Raw genomic sequence first — 18,804 nt, 5'->3', positions numbered from 1 at the left:
TCTAAGAATGGAGGAGAAAAGGCTCAAAAGGACATTATTGGGACATAAGAAAAAAATGGAATATGAGATGCTATCTTTACATCAATGTTAAATTCCTTGAACTTGATAACTGAAATAAGTAATTACTTAAGTGAATACTCTTGTTCACAGGAAAGATACATGGAAGCATGTGTTCAAGGATTATATGTGCAACCTACTCTCAAATGTTCAGAAGCTAGATGACAGACAGACAGATAGATAGGTAGACAGATGATAGAGAGAATGATACAGCCAAGTTGGCAAAATGTTAAAATTGGCAGATCAGGGTATCTGAGGTGGTGGGGGGAATGCTGAGTTTACTGTATGGGGTTTGTGTTATTTTTGCAACTGTCCTACAAGTTTGAAGTTATTTTAAAATAAAAAGTTCTTTTCAATGATAGAAACAAGAAATTTGGTGAGATAAACCAAAAAGCTGGTTGTTTGAAAAAAAATAAAACAGACAAAGATGTGGCAAGAAAAAAACAAAAAAATGCAACTGAGCAAAATATGAAATGAAAAGTAAAAAATCACTGTAGGCATAATGAAGATTAAAAATTCATGGAGGAATTACGAATAGCTATATGACCCTAAGGTTGAAAACTTAGTTGAAATGGATATATTCCAAAAAGAAATGAAATGCTAAAACTGATACAAGGGCTCAATTGATTTTAAAGGAAAATTCTAATAAATGTTCAAGAAATAAATAATTCCAAAATTATACAACCTTTCAAGATAACAGAAGGTAGAAAACCATACAATTCATTTATGAAGACAGTAAAACTGCGAATATAAAACCAGATATTTCAAAATAAAAAATATATATATAGGCCTGTGTTTCTTATGAGCAAAGGGGAAAATTTTCTAAATGAAATATTAGCAAACTAATCCAACAATTTATAAAAAAAATGGGAACTCATAACCAAGTCTATTCTAGAATGTTAGTGTGCTTTTACATTAGAAAACCTATCAATGTAAACCATCATATTAATATATTAAAAGGTAAAAAAAAAAGAAACACGGTCATTTCAAAATATGAAGAGGCCTATGAGTCTGCTGCAAATATTTACAGAACATCCACAAATTGCTTGGGAATGTGGGCTGGACTTAGTGTCTCTCTTCCAAGTGATAGACTGTGGCAGAAATGATGCTTTGTGATTTTCCAGGGATGTCCAAAAAGGATAGCTTCCTTCTGGCTCTCCTCTGTTGGACTGTTTATTCTAGGAGAACCTAGATGATACGTTTCAAGGATACTCAAGGAGTTCTGTGGAGAGTGGCCTACATAGATAGGAACTCAGACCTCCCAATAACAACCAACATCATCTTGCCAGCCATGTGCCATGAGCCATCTTGAAAGCAAATCCTATAGTTCCAGTCAAGTTTTCAGATGACTACTTCTCTAACTTCAATCCTGTAAGCAATCTTGAGCCAGAAACACTCAGTTAAGTTGCTCCCAAATTCCTGATGTGCAGCAACTGTGAGAGTTAATAAATGATTATTGTTGTTTAAAACAACCAATACAACAAGAATTATAAAATTTAAACAGACTCTAGCCATTAAAAAACAAATTGAAATGGTATATAATGCCAATAACCACTGGGGAGAAGTTCTAGTCCCAGGCAATTTTACAGTTAAATTCTACCAAGTTTTGAATGAACAGGTAATAGCTATCGTATATAAGTCATTCTACAAAACAGAAAAAGAGAAAGCTGCCCAATTTATTTTAAAACCATAACCATGGGCGGGGCAAGATGGCGGAGTGGTGAGGAGCAGAATTTCGTCTCTCCCCTAGAGCAGCTGGCAATTACCCAAGAACTATATGAAACAGTGTTTTCGGGGTCTCCAGTAACCAGTCACACATTGGACACAAGTTTGGAATTGGAGGAAAAGCTGAGATCGCAGCGAACATTGTAAGTTCCCCAGACCAGGGGTCTGGCGCCCCTCCCCACCCAGACCTCACAGACTGTCTTGCTGCCGGCTCCCTGAAAGGGGAGAAAAAAAAACCAAACAAAAAACAGCAATCTGCTGAGGGCAAGAAGGTAGGCTCAACCCAGCCTCAACTGCAGAATTAATTAACCAAATAATTAACTAACTTTGGGAGCTGGGGTGCTAAAGAAGGACTGGGCTCTGTGAAGTGGGGGCACGTAAAAGCGGACACCCATTCCCAGACTCCAAAAAAGCCATTTTTTCCCCCCACATTTTGTCCCTTCTGGCTTCTCACTGATCCCTTATCTTTTTGTATTTCAATAGCCCACCCCCACCCCCCCACCCCGGCAAGAGTAATTATCAGACAATAGCCCAAAGCATATCTTTAAATGCTCTATTCCGACACTGACAAAACTTCTAGGCTGGGGAAAGACTTTTAAAAGAGACTTTTTTTTTTTTTTTCCTTTTTTCTTTTTCTTGATTTCTTTTCTGTTTTGTTTTTTTTTTTCAAATCTAAAAGTAATATATGTGGTTATTTTCTATCGGAAAGCCCAGGTTGAGGGACTAGGCTGGGCTTGGGGGAGACAGGGTACCCACAGTGTCTTTGAATTCCGTATTCACTACTGAAGGCCTCCACCGCCATCTTTAATTGGCAACTCAGGCTGACCAAGGAATCTACCTGGAGAGGCCCCAAAGAGGAGAGGGGAGAAGGGAATAGTGCCCCTGAGAAACAACTGGAGTTCTGAGGATTGGGAGAGTGGAGGGAGGTCCAGCTCAACTGGCAGTCCTCCTTCTGGGAATTCAGACCCCAGGGGCTGGAATTCAGATTCCAGCTTCAGTCAGCCACGCCCCTGACAGGATCAGAGTCACCAGGAGAACTAAAGGCTCCATACCCCCTTACACTGGTGGGGGAGCTGCAGGCTGGCCACTGCCACCTGCTGGACAGGAGAGGAAAAGCACCAATTCTAAAGGCCTCATAGGAGGGTCTCATTCTCAGGAAAACTCCATACCCTCCCAATGAGACCTGGGCCTCACTAGACTGGGAAAATCTGACTAGGGTCGACCATAGCTGAGGAGACCCACTCACAAAAAGGTTACATAGAGGCAGAGCAAGAAACAGAAAAAACAAGAGGGGAAAAATTCTGATCAACTAAATAGAGCCTAAGTTAGAGGTCTAGAATAAGTTGAACTGAGTAACAGAGGCCAGAGAACAAAGCCAACCAACAAGAAAACCACTAGGTAAAAGAAAACAAGCTCCAAAATAAACTAATCAAGAAAATCAGATGCCTAGAGAACTTAAGATAACAAGCCATACCAGGAAACACGAAAACATGGACCAGCCAAAGGAACAAACTAATAGCTCAGTTGAGACACAGGAGTGGAGGCAATTAATGCTAAATAAATTTGATGAAACGAAGGAAGATATAGCAAAAGAGCTAAAGGATATAAAGAAGACACTGGATGACCATAAAGAAGAATTCATAAACTTAAAAAAACAAATGGCAGAATTCATGGGAATGAAGGCCACAATGGAGGAGATGAAAAACACAATGGAGGGACACAACAGGAGATTTGAACAGGCAGAAGAAAGGATCAGTGAACTGGAAGACAGGTCATTCGAATTCATACACACAAAAGAACAGATGGTGAAAAAAATGGAAAACTATGAGCAGGGTCTTAGGGAGCTGAGTGACAACATGAAACACACAAATATACGTGTTATGGGTATCCCAGAAGGAGAAGAGAGGGGAGAAGAGGCAGAAAGAGTTATAGAAGACATATTTACTGAAAATTTCTCAACTCTTATAAAAGACAGAAAATTAGAGATTCAAGAAGTACAATGTACCCCAAATAGAATAGATCCCAATAGACCTACTCCAAGACACTTACTGGTCAGATTGTCCAATGTCAAAGACAAAGAGAGGATTCTGAAAGCAGCAAGAGAAAAGCGATCCATCACATACAAGGGAAAGTCGATAAGACTATGTACAGATTTCTCTGCAGAAACCATGGAGGCAAGAAGACAGTGGCATGATATATTTAAGATACTGAAAGAGAAAAACTGCCAACCAAGAATTCTATACCCAGCAAAACTTTCCTTCAAAAATGAGGGAGAGATTAAAACATTTTCAGACAAACAGACACTGAGAGAGTTTGTGAATAAGAGACTGGCACTACAAGAAATACTAAAGGGAGGGCTACAGGCTGATAGGAAAAGACAGGAGAGAGAGAGTTGGAGAAGAGTGCAGAAATGAAGATTATCAGGAAAGGTAAAAGGAGAGGAAAAAATAAGATATGACATATAAATTCCAAAAAACAAAATGGTAGTAGAAAGTACCACCCTTACAGTAATAACACTAAACATAAATGGATTAAACTCCCCAATAAAAAAACACAGACTGGCAGAATGGGTTAAAAAACAGGACCCATCTATATGCTGTCTACAAGAAACTCACCTTAGACACAAGGACAAACATTGACTGAAAGTGAAAGGTTGGAAAAAGATATTTCATGCAAACAACAACCAGAAAAAAAGTGGGAGTAGCTATATTAATATCTAATATCTAAATCTAAATCTAATATCTAATATCTAAAGTCTAACTTCAAGTTAGACTTCAAAAGTGAAACAATTAGCGCAGGTGCATTTGTCGCTCCAGACGCGGCGAGATGCCTGGCCGGCACGTCTCTCGCGTCCGGAACTTGTATCGTCGCATCTTGCTGCTACACCAAGTTCTGCCCCCTGACCTCAAATCCCTGGGGGATCAGTATGTGAAGGATGAATTTAGGAGACATAAGACCGTTGGTTCTGCTGAGGCCCAGCGCTTCTTGCAGGAATGGGAGGCATATGCAGCAATGCTATGGCAACAAGCTAACGAAAGCAGACACAAATCATATGAAAAAGCATGTTTTGGAACTGCCCTCCCAGCAGAAAAACTGAATGACTTTCGTGATGAACAGATTGGACAGTTGCATGAGTTAATGCAAGAAGCTACTAAGCCCAGTAGGCAATTTAGTATTACTGAGTCTACCAAACCAGAATTTTAGTCTATACAATAAAGTGTAGCAAAGCATTTTAAATTGCAAGCTCCTTATTTTAACTACCAGTGTTGTGTTTTGTTTTGTTTGGTTTTAAATTCATTTTATCAGCTTTTAGGCTTTAAGAATGCCTGGTATTAATGAAGTATTCTTTAATTTTTGGATATTATGAATGCTCTGCTCTATTGGGTTGGTATCACTAGTAGAAAGTTGAAAAACTACATTATTGGGGTAACAGTTGTGCTGGTTTGAATGTATTATGTCCCCCAGAAAAAGCCGTACTCTTTGATGCAATCTTGTGGGGCAGACATATTAGTGGGGATTAAGTTGGAACATTTGGATTAGGGTGTTTGCATGGAAATGTGCCCCACCCAACTGTAGGTGATAACTCTGATGAGATAATTCCCATGGAGGCATGGCCCCACCCATTCAGGGTGGGACTTGATCAGTGGAGCCATATAAATGAGCTGACAAACAGAAGGAACGCAGTGCAGCTGTGAGTGATGTTTTGAAGAGGAGCTACAGCCAAAAGGGACACTTTGAAGAAAGCGCAGGAGCTGCAGATGAGAGACAGTTTGAAGACAACCATTGAAAGCAGACTCTTCCTCTGGAGAAGCTGAGAGAGGACAAATATCCCAAGTGCAACTAAGGGTGACATTTTTGAGGATTGCAGCCTAGAGAGGAACATCCTGAGAGAAAGCCATTTTGGAACCAGAGCTTTGGAGCAGACGCCAGCCACGTGCCTTCCCAGGTAACAGATTTTCCAGACACCACTGGCCATCCTCCAGTGAAGGTATCCGATTGCTGATGTGTTACGTTGGACACCTGATGGCCTTAAGACTGTAACTGTGTAACCAAATAAATCCTCTTTTATAAAAGCCAGTCCATTTCTGGTGTTTTGCATTCCAGCAGCATTAGCAAACAAAACATTTTGGTAGTGAGAGTGGGGTGCTTTTGCTGCGGTGTTTGCAAATACCAAACATGTTGGAGTGGCTTTTTAAATGGATAAGGGGAAGATTCTGGAAGAATTGTGAGGCGCTTGATAGAAAAGGCCTAAACTGCTTTGAAGAGATTGTTTGTGGAAATATGGACTCTAAAGATACTTCTGATGAGGACTTGAACAGAAATGATGAATGTGTTGTTGTGAACTGGAAGAAAGTTCCAGTTCCTTGTTTTTAAAGTGGCAGAGAATTTGGCAAAATTGAGTCCTGGTGTCATATGGAAGGAAGAATTTGAAAACGACAACCTGGAATACTTAGCTGAGGAGATCTTCAGACTATGTGTGGAGGATGTACCCTGGCTTCTCCTTGCAGCTTATAGTACAATGTGAGCGGAGAGAGAGAAACTTAGAACTGAACTCTTGGGTTCAAAGAAACCAGAAGCTGATGGCTTGGAAAATTCCAGGCTTCCAGGGGGTGGAATTCCAGAAGCTACAGCCCAATGTGAGGATGTAACCAAACGTGGAACTCAGCCGCCATTTCAGTACAAGCCAAGATTGGAAAAGGAGTTAAGCAGAAAGGATTTGTGGAAAGTCCTATTGTCTGATGGCTTTGACCCCTGTGTACTTCATGTGAAGCCAACAGAATTTTTGCAAGATTTTTGTAGATAGAGCTGTTGCCAGTCTGGACTGGAGGAGACAGACAATGAACAAATTGAAGGAAAAATTTCTTCAAAGACAGAGCCATGGAGGTTGAGGTCTGGAGTCAAGAGGCCTTGGGCTGGGAGAGCGGAGCAGCCCACACGCATGGAAAGGGTGAGTTTGCCCTGGAGGTCGAGGGCGGGCCTTCCACCTCGATGCTCCGGAAGAGTTTTGCCACCCCAGGTCCCAAAGCAGGAGGAGCACACTCCCAGGGAATTGGGGAGAGCCTGGCTGCCATGCCACTGTTCTGAAGGGGATGAGTGTGTGCCCCAGAGATGGAAGGGAATCCAGGTGCTACCCCGATGTTTGAGGAGTGTGGGGCCGAGAAGGTGGTCTCCCCAGTGTGTGGATATGTTGGAGAACTCACCCCAGCATTTGGAGAGGAAAAGGCTGCTGAAAAGGCCCTTAGGAAGGGTTAGACTCCCACTCTCTCAAGCCCCAAGGGTACAACTTCATTGTGTTAATGACTCTCAGACTTTGAAATCTAATGGAGTTTGTCCTTGCAGGTTTTAGGAACTGCATTCGTCCTGTGAACCCTGTTTTCCTTAAGGATTCTTCTTAAGGCGTTGAGAATGTTTATCCTATGAATGCCCCTCCTTTGTATATTGGAAGCACATAACTTGTTCTAAGTTCACAGATCCACAGCTAAAGGAGAATTATGCCTTAGGACCAACCATGCCTATAGTTGATTTTGATGGAATCTTGTACTTAACTATTGTTACTGAAATGATTTAGGTTTTTGTGATATTGTGATGGGATGAATGTATTTTGTATTTAGAAAGAATATGCTTTTCTGAGGTCTAGGGGGTGGAATGTGCTAGTTTGAATGTATTATGTCCCCCAGAAAAAGCCATATTCTTTGATGCAATCTTGTGGGGCAGACATATTAGTGGAGATTAAGTTGGAACATTTGGATTAGGTGGTTTGCATGGAAATGCGCCCCACCCAACTGTAGGTGATAACTCTGATGAGATAATTTCCATGGAGGCTTGGCCCCGCCCATTCAGGGTGGCCATGATCAGTGGAGCCATATAAATGAGCTGACAAACAGAAGGAATGCAGTGCAGCTGTGAGTGATGTTTTGAAGAGGAGCTACAGCCACGAGGGACACTTTGAAGAAAGCACAGGAACTGCGGATGAGAGACAGTTTGAAGACAGCCGTTGAAAGCAGACTCTTGCTCTGGAGAAGCTGAGAGAGGACAAATACCCCAAGTGCAACTAAGAGTGACATTTTTGAGGAACTGCAGCCTAGAGAGGAACGTCCTGGGAGAAAGCCATTTTGGAACCAGCATTAGCAAACTAAAACAACAATATTACTGGATGGGATTTGATTTTTGAACTAAATAAGAAAGAATGATTCTAAAACGGTTCCAAAATTCTGGAATTTTGCTGATACGCTTTTTAAATATGTAAATTTATTTTTAATGTCACTCCTGTGCGATTTTTCTGTAACTTTGCCGGATAAGGATGTCATGATAATGATAGATACGGAATTTCAACAAGATTATTATTTAAATCCATTATAATTGCAATTCTAAGTTTCATCATTTCTACTCTAATAAAACATATATGATTATTCTTTTAAAAAAAAAAAAAGTGAAACAATTAAAGGAGACAAAGAAGGACACTATATATTAATAAAAGGGTCAATTCATCAAGAAAACATAATAATCATAAATATTTATGCACCAAGCCAGAATGCCCCAAAATTCATGAGGCAAACACTGCGATCACTGAAAGGAGAAATAGATACCTCTACAATAATAGCTGGAGACTTCAATACACCACTCTCATCAATGGATAGAACATCTAGACAGAGGATCACTAAAGAAACAGAGATGTTGAATTGTATGATAAATGAACTAGACTTGACAGACATTTACAGAACACTACATCCAACAACAGCAGGATACACTTTTTTCTCAAGTGCTCATGGAACATTCTCTAGGATAGACCACATGTTGGGTCACAAAGCAAGTCTCAACAAATTTAAAAATATTGATATTATACAAAACACTTTCTCAGACCACAATGGAATGAAGTTGGAAATAAATAAAAGGCATAAGGTCATAAAATTCACAAACATATGGAGGCTAAACAACACCCTCTTAGAAAACCAGTGGGTAAAGGAAGAAATTACAAGAGAAATTAGTAAATACCTCGAGGCAAATGACAACGAAAACACAAGTTATCAAAACTTATGGGATGCAGCAAAGGCGGTGCTGAGAGGGAAATTTATTGTCCTAAATGCCTATATTAAAAGAGAAGAGAGAGCAAAAATTGAAGAGTTAACTGCTCATCTGGAGGAATTAGAGAAAGAACAGCAAACTAACCCCAAAGCAAGCAGAAGGGAAGAAATAACAAAGATTAGAGCAGAAATAAATGCAATTGAGAACAGGAAAACAATAGAGAGAATCAACAAAACCAGAAGTTGGTTCTTTGAGAAAAATCAATAAAATGGATGGACCACTGGCTAGGCTAACAAAAAAAAAAAAAAAAGAGAGAGCAGATGCAAATAAATACAATCAGAAATGGGAAAGGAAATATAACTACCGACCCTGCAGAAATTAAGGAGATAATGAGAAGATACTATGAGCAACTATATGCTAATAAACTAGACAACTTAGATGAAATGGACAACTTCCTAGAAAAGCATAAACAACCAACATTAACTCAAGAAGAAATAGCTGACCTCAACAAACCAATCACAAGTAAAGAGATTGAGTCAGTCATCAAAAAGCTCCCAAAAAGGAAAAGCCCAGGACCAGATGGTTTCACATGTGAATTCTACCAAGCATTCAAGAACGAATTAGTACCAATCCCGCTCAATCTCTTCAAAAAAATCAAAGAAGAGGGAAAGCTACCTAACTCTTTCTATGAAGCCATCATCACCCTAATACCAAAACCAGGCAAAGATACTACAAAAAAAGAAAATTATAGACCAATTTCTTTAATGAATATAGATGCAAAAATCCTCAACAAAATACTCGCAAATCGAATCCAGCAGCACATTAAAAGAATTATACACCACGACCAGGTGGGATTTATTCCAGGTATGCAAGGCTGGTTCAACACAAGAAAATCAATTAATGTAATACACCACATCAATAAATCAAAGCAGAAGAACCACATGATCATCTCGATTGATGCAGAAAAGGCATTTGACAAAATTCAACATCCTTTCCTGATGAAAACACTTCAAAGGATAGGAATAGAAGGGAACTTTTTCAATATGATAAAGGCAATATATGAAAAACCCACAGCTAACATCACACTCAATGGGGAGAGACTGAAAGCTTTTCCTCTAAGATCAGGAACAAGACAGGGATGCCCACTATCACCATTGCTATTCAACATTGTGCTGGAAGTTCTAGCTAGAGCAATTAGGCAAGAAAAAGAAATAAAAGGCATCCAAATTGGAGAGGAAGAAGTAAAACTTTCACTATTTGCAGATGACATGATTCTATATGTAGGAAATCCAGAAAAATCTACAGCAAAGCTACTAGAACTAGTCAATGAATACAGCAAAGTGGCAGGCTACAAGATCAACACGCAAAAATCTGTAGTGTTCCTATACACAAGTAATGTGCAACAAGAGAAGGAAACCAAGAAAAAAATCCCATTTACAATAGCAACCAAAAGAATCAAGTATTTAGGAATAAACTTAACGAAGGACACAAAAGACCTTTACATATAAAACTCTAAGAAACTGCTAAAAGAAATTGAACAAGACCTGAAAAAAACGGAAGAACATACCATGCTCATGGATTGGAAGACTAAATATAGTTAAGATGGCAATTTTACCTAAACTGATTTACAGATTCAATGCAATACCAATTCAAATCCCAACAACTTACTTTACAGAAATAGAAAAACCAATAACTAAATTTATTTGGAAGGGTAAGGTGCCCCGAATAGCCAAAAATGTCTTGAGAAAGAGGAATGAAGTGGGAGGTCTCACACTACCTGACTTTGAAGCATATTACAAAGCTACAGTGCTCAAAACAGCATGGTACTGGCATAAGGACAGATATACTGATCAATGGAATTGAATTGAGTGTTCAGAAGTAGACCCTCACATCTATGGACAACTGATCTTTGATAAGGCAGTGAAGTCGAAGCAACTGGGAAAGAGCAGCCTGTTCAATAAATGGTGTTTGGAGAACTGGATATCCATTTCCAAAAGAATGAAAGAGGATGTCCATCTCACACCTTATACCAAAATTAACTCAAAGTGGATCAAAGACCTAAACATTAGCACCAAGACCATAAAACTCTTAGAAGAAAATGTAGGGCAATATCTTAAAGATCTTGTGAAAGGAGGTGGCTTCTTAGACCTCACACCCAAGGCACGAGCAACCAAAGAACAAATAGACAAATGGGATCTCCTCAAAATTAAACACTTTAGTACATCAAAGGACTTTGTCAGAAAAGTAAAAAGGCAACCTACACAATAGGAGATGATATTTGGAAACCACATATCAGATAAGGGTTTAATATCCCGAATATATAAAGGAATCCTGCATCTCAATAACAGAAAGACAAACAATCCAATTAAAAAATGGGCAAAAGACATGAACAGACATTTTTCTGAAGAGGAAATACAAATGGCTCAAAAGCATATGAAAAAATGCTCAACTTCACTGGCTATTAAGGAAATGCAAATCAAAACCACAATGAGATATCATCTCACACCTACCAGAATGGCCATTATCCAAAAAACAGAAAATGACAAGTGCTGGAGAGGATGTGGAGAAAGAGGCACACTTATTCATTGTTGGTGGGAATGTAGAATGGTGCAACCACTCTGGAAGACAGTATGGAGGTTCCTCAGGAAGCTAAATATAGATTTGCCATATGACCCAGCTATTCCATTGCTGGGTATATACTCAGAGGAACTGAAACTTAAGACACAAACAGACATTTGTAAACCAATGTTTATTGCAGCATTATTCACAATTGCCAAGAGATGGAAACAGCCCAAATGTCCATCAAAGGACGAGTGGATAAACAAACTGTGGTATATACACATGATGGAATATTATGCAGCTGTAAGACAGAACAAAGACATGGATCATGTAATAATGTGGATGAACCTTGAGGACATTATGTTGAGTGAAGTTAGCCAGAAACAAAAGGACAGATTCTGTACGGTCTCACTAATATGAACAGACATTAATGAACAAACTTTGGGAGTTAAAAGCTGACAACACAGGCGACCAGGAGATAGAAAGAGGGCAGAGATCAGCCATTTGATGCTGAAGGACTACAGAATGTTTAGGACTGATTGCACAGATCCAGAAATAGATAGCATAATACTGTGTGATGGTAGCACGGTATTGTAAGTACACTGAACAAAGATGTCTGTGAGTAAAGCTGAAAGAGGTGGGATAGGAGAATGTATGACACCAGAGGTAAAGATAGATGATAAAGACTGGGACTGTATAACGTGGCAAAAACTGGAGTGGCCAATGACTGTTACTAAATATACAAATATAAAAATGTTTTTGCATGTGGGAAAGCAAATGAATGTCAACCATGTAGAAATTTGAAAAAGGGATGGTATTCAGGAAAAAACATAATCAAAGCAAACTGGAGTCTATGGTCAACAGTAACATTGTAATATACCTCCATTAAATGTAACAAAGGCAATATGCCAATGCTAAATGTATATGAGAGGGGGATATAGGGGAGTAATATGGGATTCTTGTAGTGGTGTTATTTGCTGTCCTTAGTAGCATATTGTATTGTATGACATGTTACTTTTCTTTTTATCATTTTTTATTGCTAAAAAAAAAAAAAACAATTTTTCTTGTAGTAATCAGTATGTTCAAGTGCTGATTGTGGTGATAAATGTACAACTTTATGATGATACCATGAACAACTGATTGTACACTGTGGATAAATGTATGGTATGTGAATATAACTCTATAAAATTGTAGGAAAATATATATATAGGAGTAAGTGTTGGAGAAAACATGGTGAGAGGGATGATGCCTCACCAATATGGACTAACTACAATGTGTAAACTGAGAACTGAATCTTAGAACATAGCCTAACGTGGACACAGTAATTGTTAATAGTCCCTAGATTGTAAGTTCTTACAGCAGTTAACTCTATCCCTGAATTGTAAGGCCTATCTCTAAACTTTGAGATGCTGATCCCCTAGTGTATAACCTGATTGGTCTCTGGAAAAATGCATATCTTTGAGACACCTGAAACTCAGAGGTAGAGCTCGGCAGACATGAATGTCAGTATTAGTGCATACAGCCACTGTCAAAAAAAAAAAAAAAAAAAAGCTGAAAAAGAGCCCAGACTTCAATTAGTGATATGAATGAAGCAAGTCTGGTTAAGACCAGGTCAAGCCAGGCCAAAGGGTAATGGTTGAAACTGGTTGTGTTTTAAAACTTCAACTTTCATATGAGACCAAGGGAATAGATACCTATTTGGTACAGGATCTAAATTTTCTAAACGGTACAACTCTACAGTCGATTTGTTCAAACACCACAACTGCATGGAACTTTGAATAGGAAGTGAGATACGGTAGGTTAGTATAGGCTGGAGTGAAATAGTGACACATCCTAGAGTAATTTGGGCAGATAATAAAAAATATATTTACAGCCTCCCCCTCCCCAGCCCTGAGGATCTGGGGGAAGGTGCGGATGTGTTGGACATCCTCACCTGGACTGGTGTTGATGTTTTCACAAACACTGGGACTGGCAGTTTGATGTGCTGAGCCCTCGAGCATGGGACTTGCCCTTATGAAGCTCATTACCACAAAGGAGAGTCTAAACTTGTATGTAATGGTGCCTAAGAGTCTCCCCCTGAGTACCTCTTTGTTGCTCAGATGTGGCCCTCTCTCTCTCTAACTGAGCCATCTCGACAGGTGAACTCGCTGCCCTCCCCCCTACGTGGGACCCAACTCCCAGGGGTGTAAATCTCCCTGGCAATGCAGAGTATGACTCCCGGGGATGAATGTGGACCCAGCATCGTGGGACTGAGAGTACCTTCTTGACCAAAAGGGGGATGCAAAATGAGACGAAATAGTTTCAGTGGCTGAGAGATTCCAAATGGAGTGTGGACATTCTTATGCACTATATAGATAACACCTCTTAGGCTTTAATGTATTGGAATAGCTAGAAGTAAATACCTGAAACTACCAAACTCCAACCCAGCAGTCTGGATTCCTGAAGACAATTACATAATAATGTAGATTACAAGGGGTGACAGTGTGATTGTGAAGACCTTGTGGATCACACCCCCTTTATCTAGTGTATGGATGAGTGGAGGAATGGGGATAAAAACTAAAGGACAAATTGGGTGGGATGGGGGGATGATTTGGGTGTTCTTTTTTCACTTTTATTTTTTATTCTTGTTCTGGTTCTTTCTGATGTCAGGAAAATGTGCAGAGATAGATTGTGGTGATGAACGCATAACTATGCTATCATACTGTGGACAGTGGATTGTATATCATGGATGATTGTATGGTGTGTGAATGTATTTCAATAAAACTGAATTTAATAAAAAAAAGAAAACAAAAAACAAACAAACAAAAAAACCATAACCATAATGACCAAACTGAACACGGACAGTGTGCCAGTCTGAAACTGTTATGGACCACAGAAGAGCCATGATTTTTTAATCCAATCTTTTTGGGTGGAACCTTTTGACTATTTCCATGAGATGTGACTCACCCAACCATGGTTGAGACCTTTGATTAAATTATTCCCATGGAGATGTGGTCCTGCCCCATTCCGGGTGGGTCTTAATTAGATCACTGAAGTCCTTTAAAGAGAGCTCACACAGAGAGCAGAGAAGACAAAACACCCCGGGGATACGCTCAGCCAGGACCCACAGAAACTGAAGGAGCCAACAAAGACCCAGATGCTTAGAGATACAGACAGAAGGACATTTGGAGATGCTAAGCTAAGAGATGAAGCCCAGAGTTTGCCCTGGAGAAGCTGAGAGTACTCCCAGACACTTAAAGAGAAACACCCCAGGAGAACCAAGCAGAGAGAGCTGAAAGAAGCTAAGAGAGACAGAAGCCCAGAGACATTTTGGAGAAAGCCATTTTTAAACTAGAACCCAGGGGCAAAGAACCAGCAGACGCTAGCCACATGCCTTCCCAACTAACAGAGGTGTTCCGGACACCATTGGCCTTTCCTCAATGAAGGATACGTATCCTCTTGTTGATGTCTTAGTTTGAACACTTTTATGGCCTAATAAATGCCCTTTATAAAAGCCCATACATTTCCACTATTTTGCATAATGGCAGCTTTAGCAAACCAGAACAGATAGTATAAGAAACAGAAAATTACAAATTTCAATTATGAGCATACATACAAAAATCCTAAATAAAATATTAGCTAATCTAATCTATTGGAATATTAAAAAATACACAAAAAACTCATCTGCTACCACTAGAGCCACCACTATTGGTAATTAAAGTGAGAAAATTAAGCACGTTTCTTTGCTTTTCTAATAGAAAATACATTTAGATTAATCAAATAGCCCCAGTTATTGAGGGGCACCTTCTCTTTACAGAAGAATTTCAGTCAATAAATGCAGAAAGAATGATGGAATTATAAAAACAATTTTGCAACTCAAAATTAAATAACTGATTTATATAAGGATTATCAATGAGTATTAAAACTATAAAGTGAAACATTGCTGGAGAAATGAATATGAACATGGTTCCCAGATATTACTTGCTAGTCACAAGGAAGTAAGAAAATGTAACTGTGATGGAGCAACCTGGCTGTCAATCGTAACCCAGTAATCAATCCTGGCATCACTAATAGGTCAACAACCAGACATGCCTAAGGATGTTATAGGATATGAAGACAAACCATCACGAGATAGTCTTGACAAAGATGTTCAACCTGGAGCTAATAAAGCTTTGCTTTTTTTTTTTAAGTCTCATTTCCAGTTTAGAGGAAATACAAGGGATAGAGGAACAAGCTAAATGTAAGGAAACAATTGGTCAAATCCAGAAAAGTGAGACACTCTACAGACCAACTGGTCCACTCTCTTCAACAAGTGGGTATCATGAGGAAAAAGTGTTATGTGTGAGTAAGATGTTCTTTATTTTAAAAAGACAAGAACACATAACAACTAAATTCAGTGCACAGTAAGCAACATTTTGGGGGTAAATAAACTAATTTTTTTGAAAGTGAAAAAAATGTTCGTGAATCTAGGACTATTTTGAAAAAGAGGAACAAAGGGGAACATTTTCTATAAGAGATATTAGGATATAATACAAAGCCACGGTAATTAAAACAGTGGGTTAAAATCAGATAAACAGACCGACAGTGAGAATACCAAGCCCAGAAATGCTGCAGAAATATGGGAACTTATTGTATGACAAAGTTAGCACAATATATCAGTGGGGGAGAGGAAAGAGACAGATATTTAATAAGTGGTACTGAGAAAATGTGCTAACCATAAGGGGAAAAAAAAAGTTGGCCCCCTTGCTCATGGTATAATAAAATGTGAAGGGTAAAATTATAAAACAAATAAAAAAATGTAGAAGAATATATGTGTCAATATAAAAGAGAGATCAAAAAGCAAAATTAAAAGGTTATAATTGGTGGATCTGACCACATCAAAATGAAGGATTCTGTTCAATGAAGGTTACTACAGAGTTAACAGGTAACACACTGGAAGAGGGTTGTTTTTGTTTTAAACATTTGTATTGCCATTGTTTTTTAATGCATATACACACTTTCATGAAATGGGACCATACTGTTATTTTTGTTTTTTTTTTTTTTTTTTACTCTTACACCAGTGTTTATAACAGCATCACTCACAACAGTCAAAAGCTGGAAACAACCCAGATGTCCGTCGACAAATGAATGGACAAACAAAATGTGATACATACACACAATGTAACACTATTCAGCCACAAGAAAAAATGAAGTTATAAGACATGCTGCAACATGGAAGAAGCTTGAAAATATTAAAGTCGGTGTAATAAGCAAGATGCATATGGACAAAAATTGTATGATATCTCTTATAAGAGATGACTAGAAATAGCAAATTCACAGAGATAGAAGGCAGATTAGAGGTTATGAGGCAGGGGAATGGGGGAACAGGGGAAGAGAGAGTGTTAAAAAAAATCAAACATTATGCTAAATGAATTTAGCTAGACATAAAAGGACAAATATTATGTGAGTAACATTTTTACAAATACCTAGAATAAGCAAATTCATAGAGACAGAAAGTACCATACTTTAAAAGTTACCAGGGGCTGAAGGAGGAAAAAAAAGAAAAGAAAAAGAAAAATTATCCAAAACTTAGAAATAAGGCAAAGGATAAGTGTCATACATCTTTTCAATGTCATAAAGGAGCTTTTTTTAAAAGCTCACCCAAGGATTATTTAATTTTCTAGGACAATGTACCTGTGTTTGACTTTTGCTATTTACTATTTGATTAGAACCCAGACTGTGCAGTTACCTGTTGTTACGGATTGAATCATGACCCACAAAGCCCTAATTCCCTATCCTATGAATAAACTCATTTGTATATATACATAAGTAAACATATGTATTTACAAATGTTAAGTCCTAATCCCTTATCCTATGAATGAATTTATTTGTAAATATGTATTTAAATGATCTAGACACACCAATCTAAAAAGATTGTCAGAACAGATTTTTTTAAATGATCTAACTATATCCTAGCTACAAGAATCTCATTTCAAGATTTTTAAAAATGATCTAACTAGATCCTAGCTACAAGATAAAGCTAATGATAAAGGTAGATTAAAGTAAAAGGTTAGCACTCTGATTTTGTGTTCCAGACCACCATCTGGGTCTCTACCATCCCCAGTGCCTACCAGTTTTGGTGTCCTGGAACTTGGGTTTGCCTTTCCTTCCTCTTCGGGGCTTCCAAGACTGGTCCTGTTGCTGATGCTGTTCCTGTGGAGAGTCCTGTGTAGGGGCCCTCCCTGATGTTGACTGTCTCTTCCTTGTAGTCCCTCTTTATTGTTGGCTACAGAAACCTCACCAAGTCACCCAAACTATTTCCTAGGTCATGCCTGTCCTTGTCCTTTTGCTTCCAAACATTATTTTTTTTAATTCATTTTTTTATCTTCATTTTATTGAGATATATTCACATACCACGCAGTCATACAAAACAAATCGTACTTTCGATTGTTCACAGTACCATTACATAGTTGTACATTCATCACTTAAATCAATCCCTGACACCTTCATTAGCACACACACAAAAAGAACAAGAACAATAATTAGAGTGAAAAAGAGCAATTGAAGTAAAAAAGAACACTGGGTACCCTTGTCTGTTTGTTTCCTTCCCCTATTTTTCTACTCATCCACCCATAAACTAGACAAAGTGGAGTGTGGTCCTTATGGCTTTCCCAATCCCATTGTCACCCCTCATAAGCTACATTTTTATACAACTGTCTTCGAGATTCATGGGTTCTGGGTTGTAGTTTGATAGTTTCAGGTATCCACCACCAGCTACCCCAATTCTTTAGAACCTAAAAAGGGTTGTCTAAAGTGTGCATAAGAGTGCCCACCAGAGTGACCTCTCGGCTCCTTTTGGAATCTCTCTGCTACTGAAGCTTATTTCATTTCCTTTCACATCCCCCTTTTGGTCAAGAAGATGTTCTCCGTCCCACGATGCCAGGTCTACATTCCTCCCCGGGAGTAGTATTAAGGATATCTTTCTATGTCATTCTTTTTTTTTTTTTTCCCTAGAAATTTTTAATGGTTCATAGAACTTCATTGCATGTACATACCATAGTTTATTTGTTCATAATCCTGTCAGGTAACAATAAGGTTTTTTCTAATTTTTGATAATATAAACAACCACATGATGAACATTCTGGTGCATATCCTAGGTCATTTCTTTACGATGCACTTCTAGATATAAAATTATTAGATCAAATTAAATAAAAATTATTAGATCAAACATTTTTGAAATGTTTCTAAATTGCCTCCAGAACAACTGTACCAATATATATTCTCTCCACAAAGGTCATGAGCGAAATTATTTCCTCCATCTTTATAAATACAGAGCATTAAATTTTAACAAAAATTTTTTTTTGCTACTTTGATAGGCAAAAAAGGCACCTTATTTTATTTTGCATTTCTTTTATTACTAGTGAAGGGTAAAATTTTTTTCATATATATGATTTTATTTATTCTTTATTTTTAAAATTTATT

At 38.4% G+C, this 18,804-nt stretch overlaps 2 protein-coding genes across 7 annotated transcripts in view; one reads left to right on the top strand and one right to left on the bottom strand.

The window, feature by feature from the left end:
- DYNC1I2 (dynein cytoplasmic 1 intermediate chain 2) overlaps window positions 1-18,804 on the bottom strand; it is an 83,408-nt gene that overhangs the window by 57,677 nt on the left and 6,927 nt on the right. The gene's annotated exons all lie outside the window — the stretch shown is intronic.
- Window positions 4,609-5,019, top strand: LOC119544085 (succinate dehydrogenase assembly factor 3, mitochondrial-like). Its single transcript, XM_037849191.1, has one exon. The coding sequence runs from the start codon at window positions 4,609-4,611 to the stop codon at window positions 4,984-4,986; it is 378 nt and encodes a 125-aa protein (XP_037705119.1). The 3' UTR covers window positions 4,987-5,019.

The sequence above is a fragment of the Choloepus didactylus genome, chromosome 9 (genome assembly GCF_015220235.1).
Source record: "Choloepus didactylus isolate mChoDid1 chromosome 9, mChoDid1.pri, whole genome shotgun sequence".
Classification (NCBI taxonomy): domain Eukaryota; kingdom Metazoa; phylum Chordata; class Mammalia; order Pilosa; family Megalonychidae; genus Choloepus; species Choloepus didactylus.
This window is presented reverse-complemented; position numbering and strand designations above follow the sequence as displayed.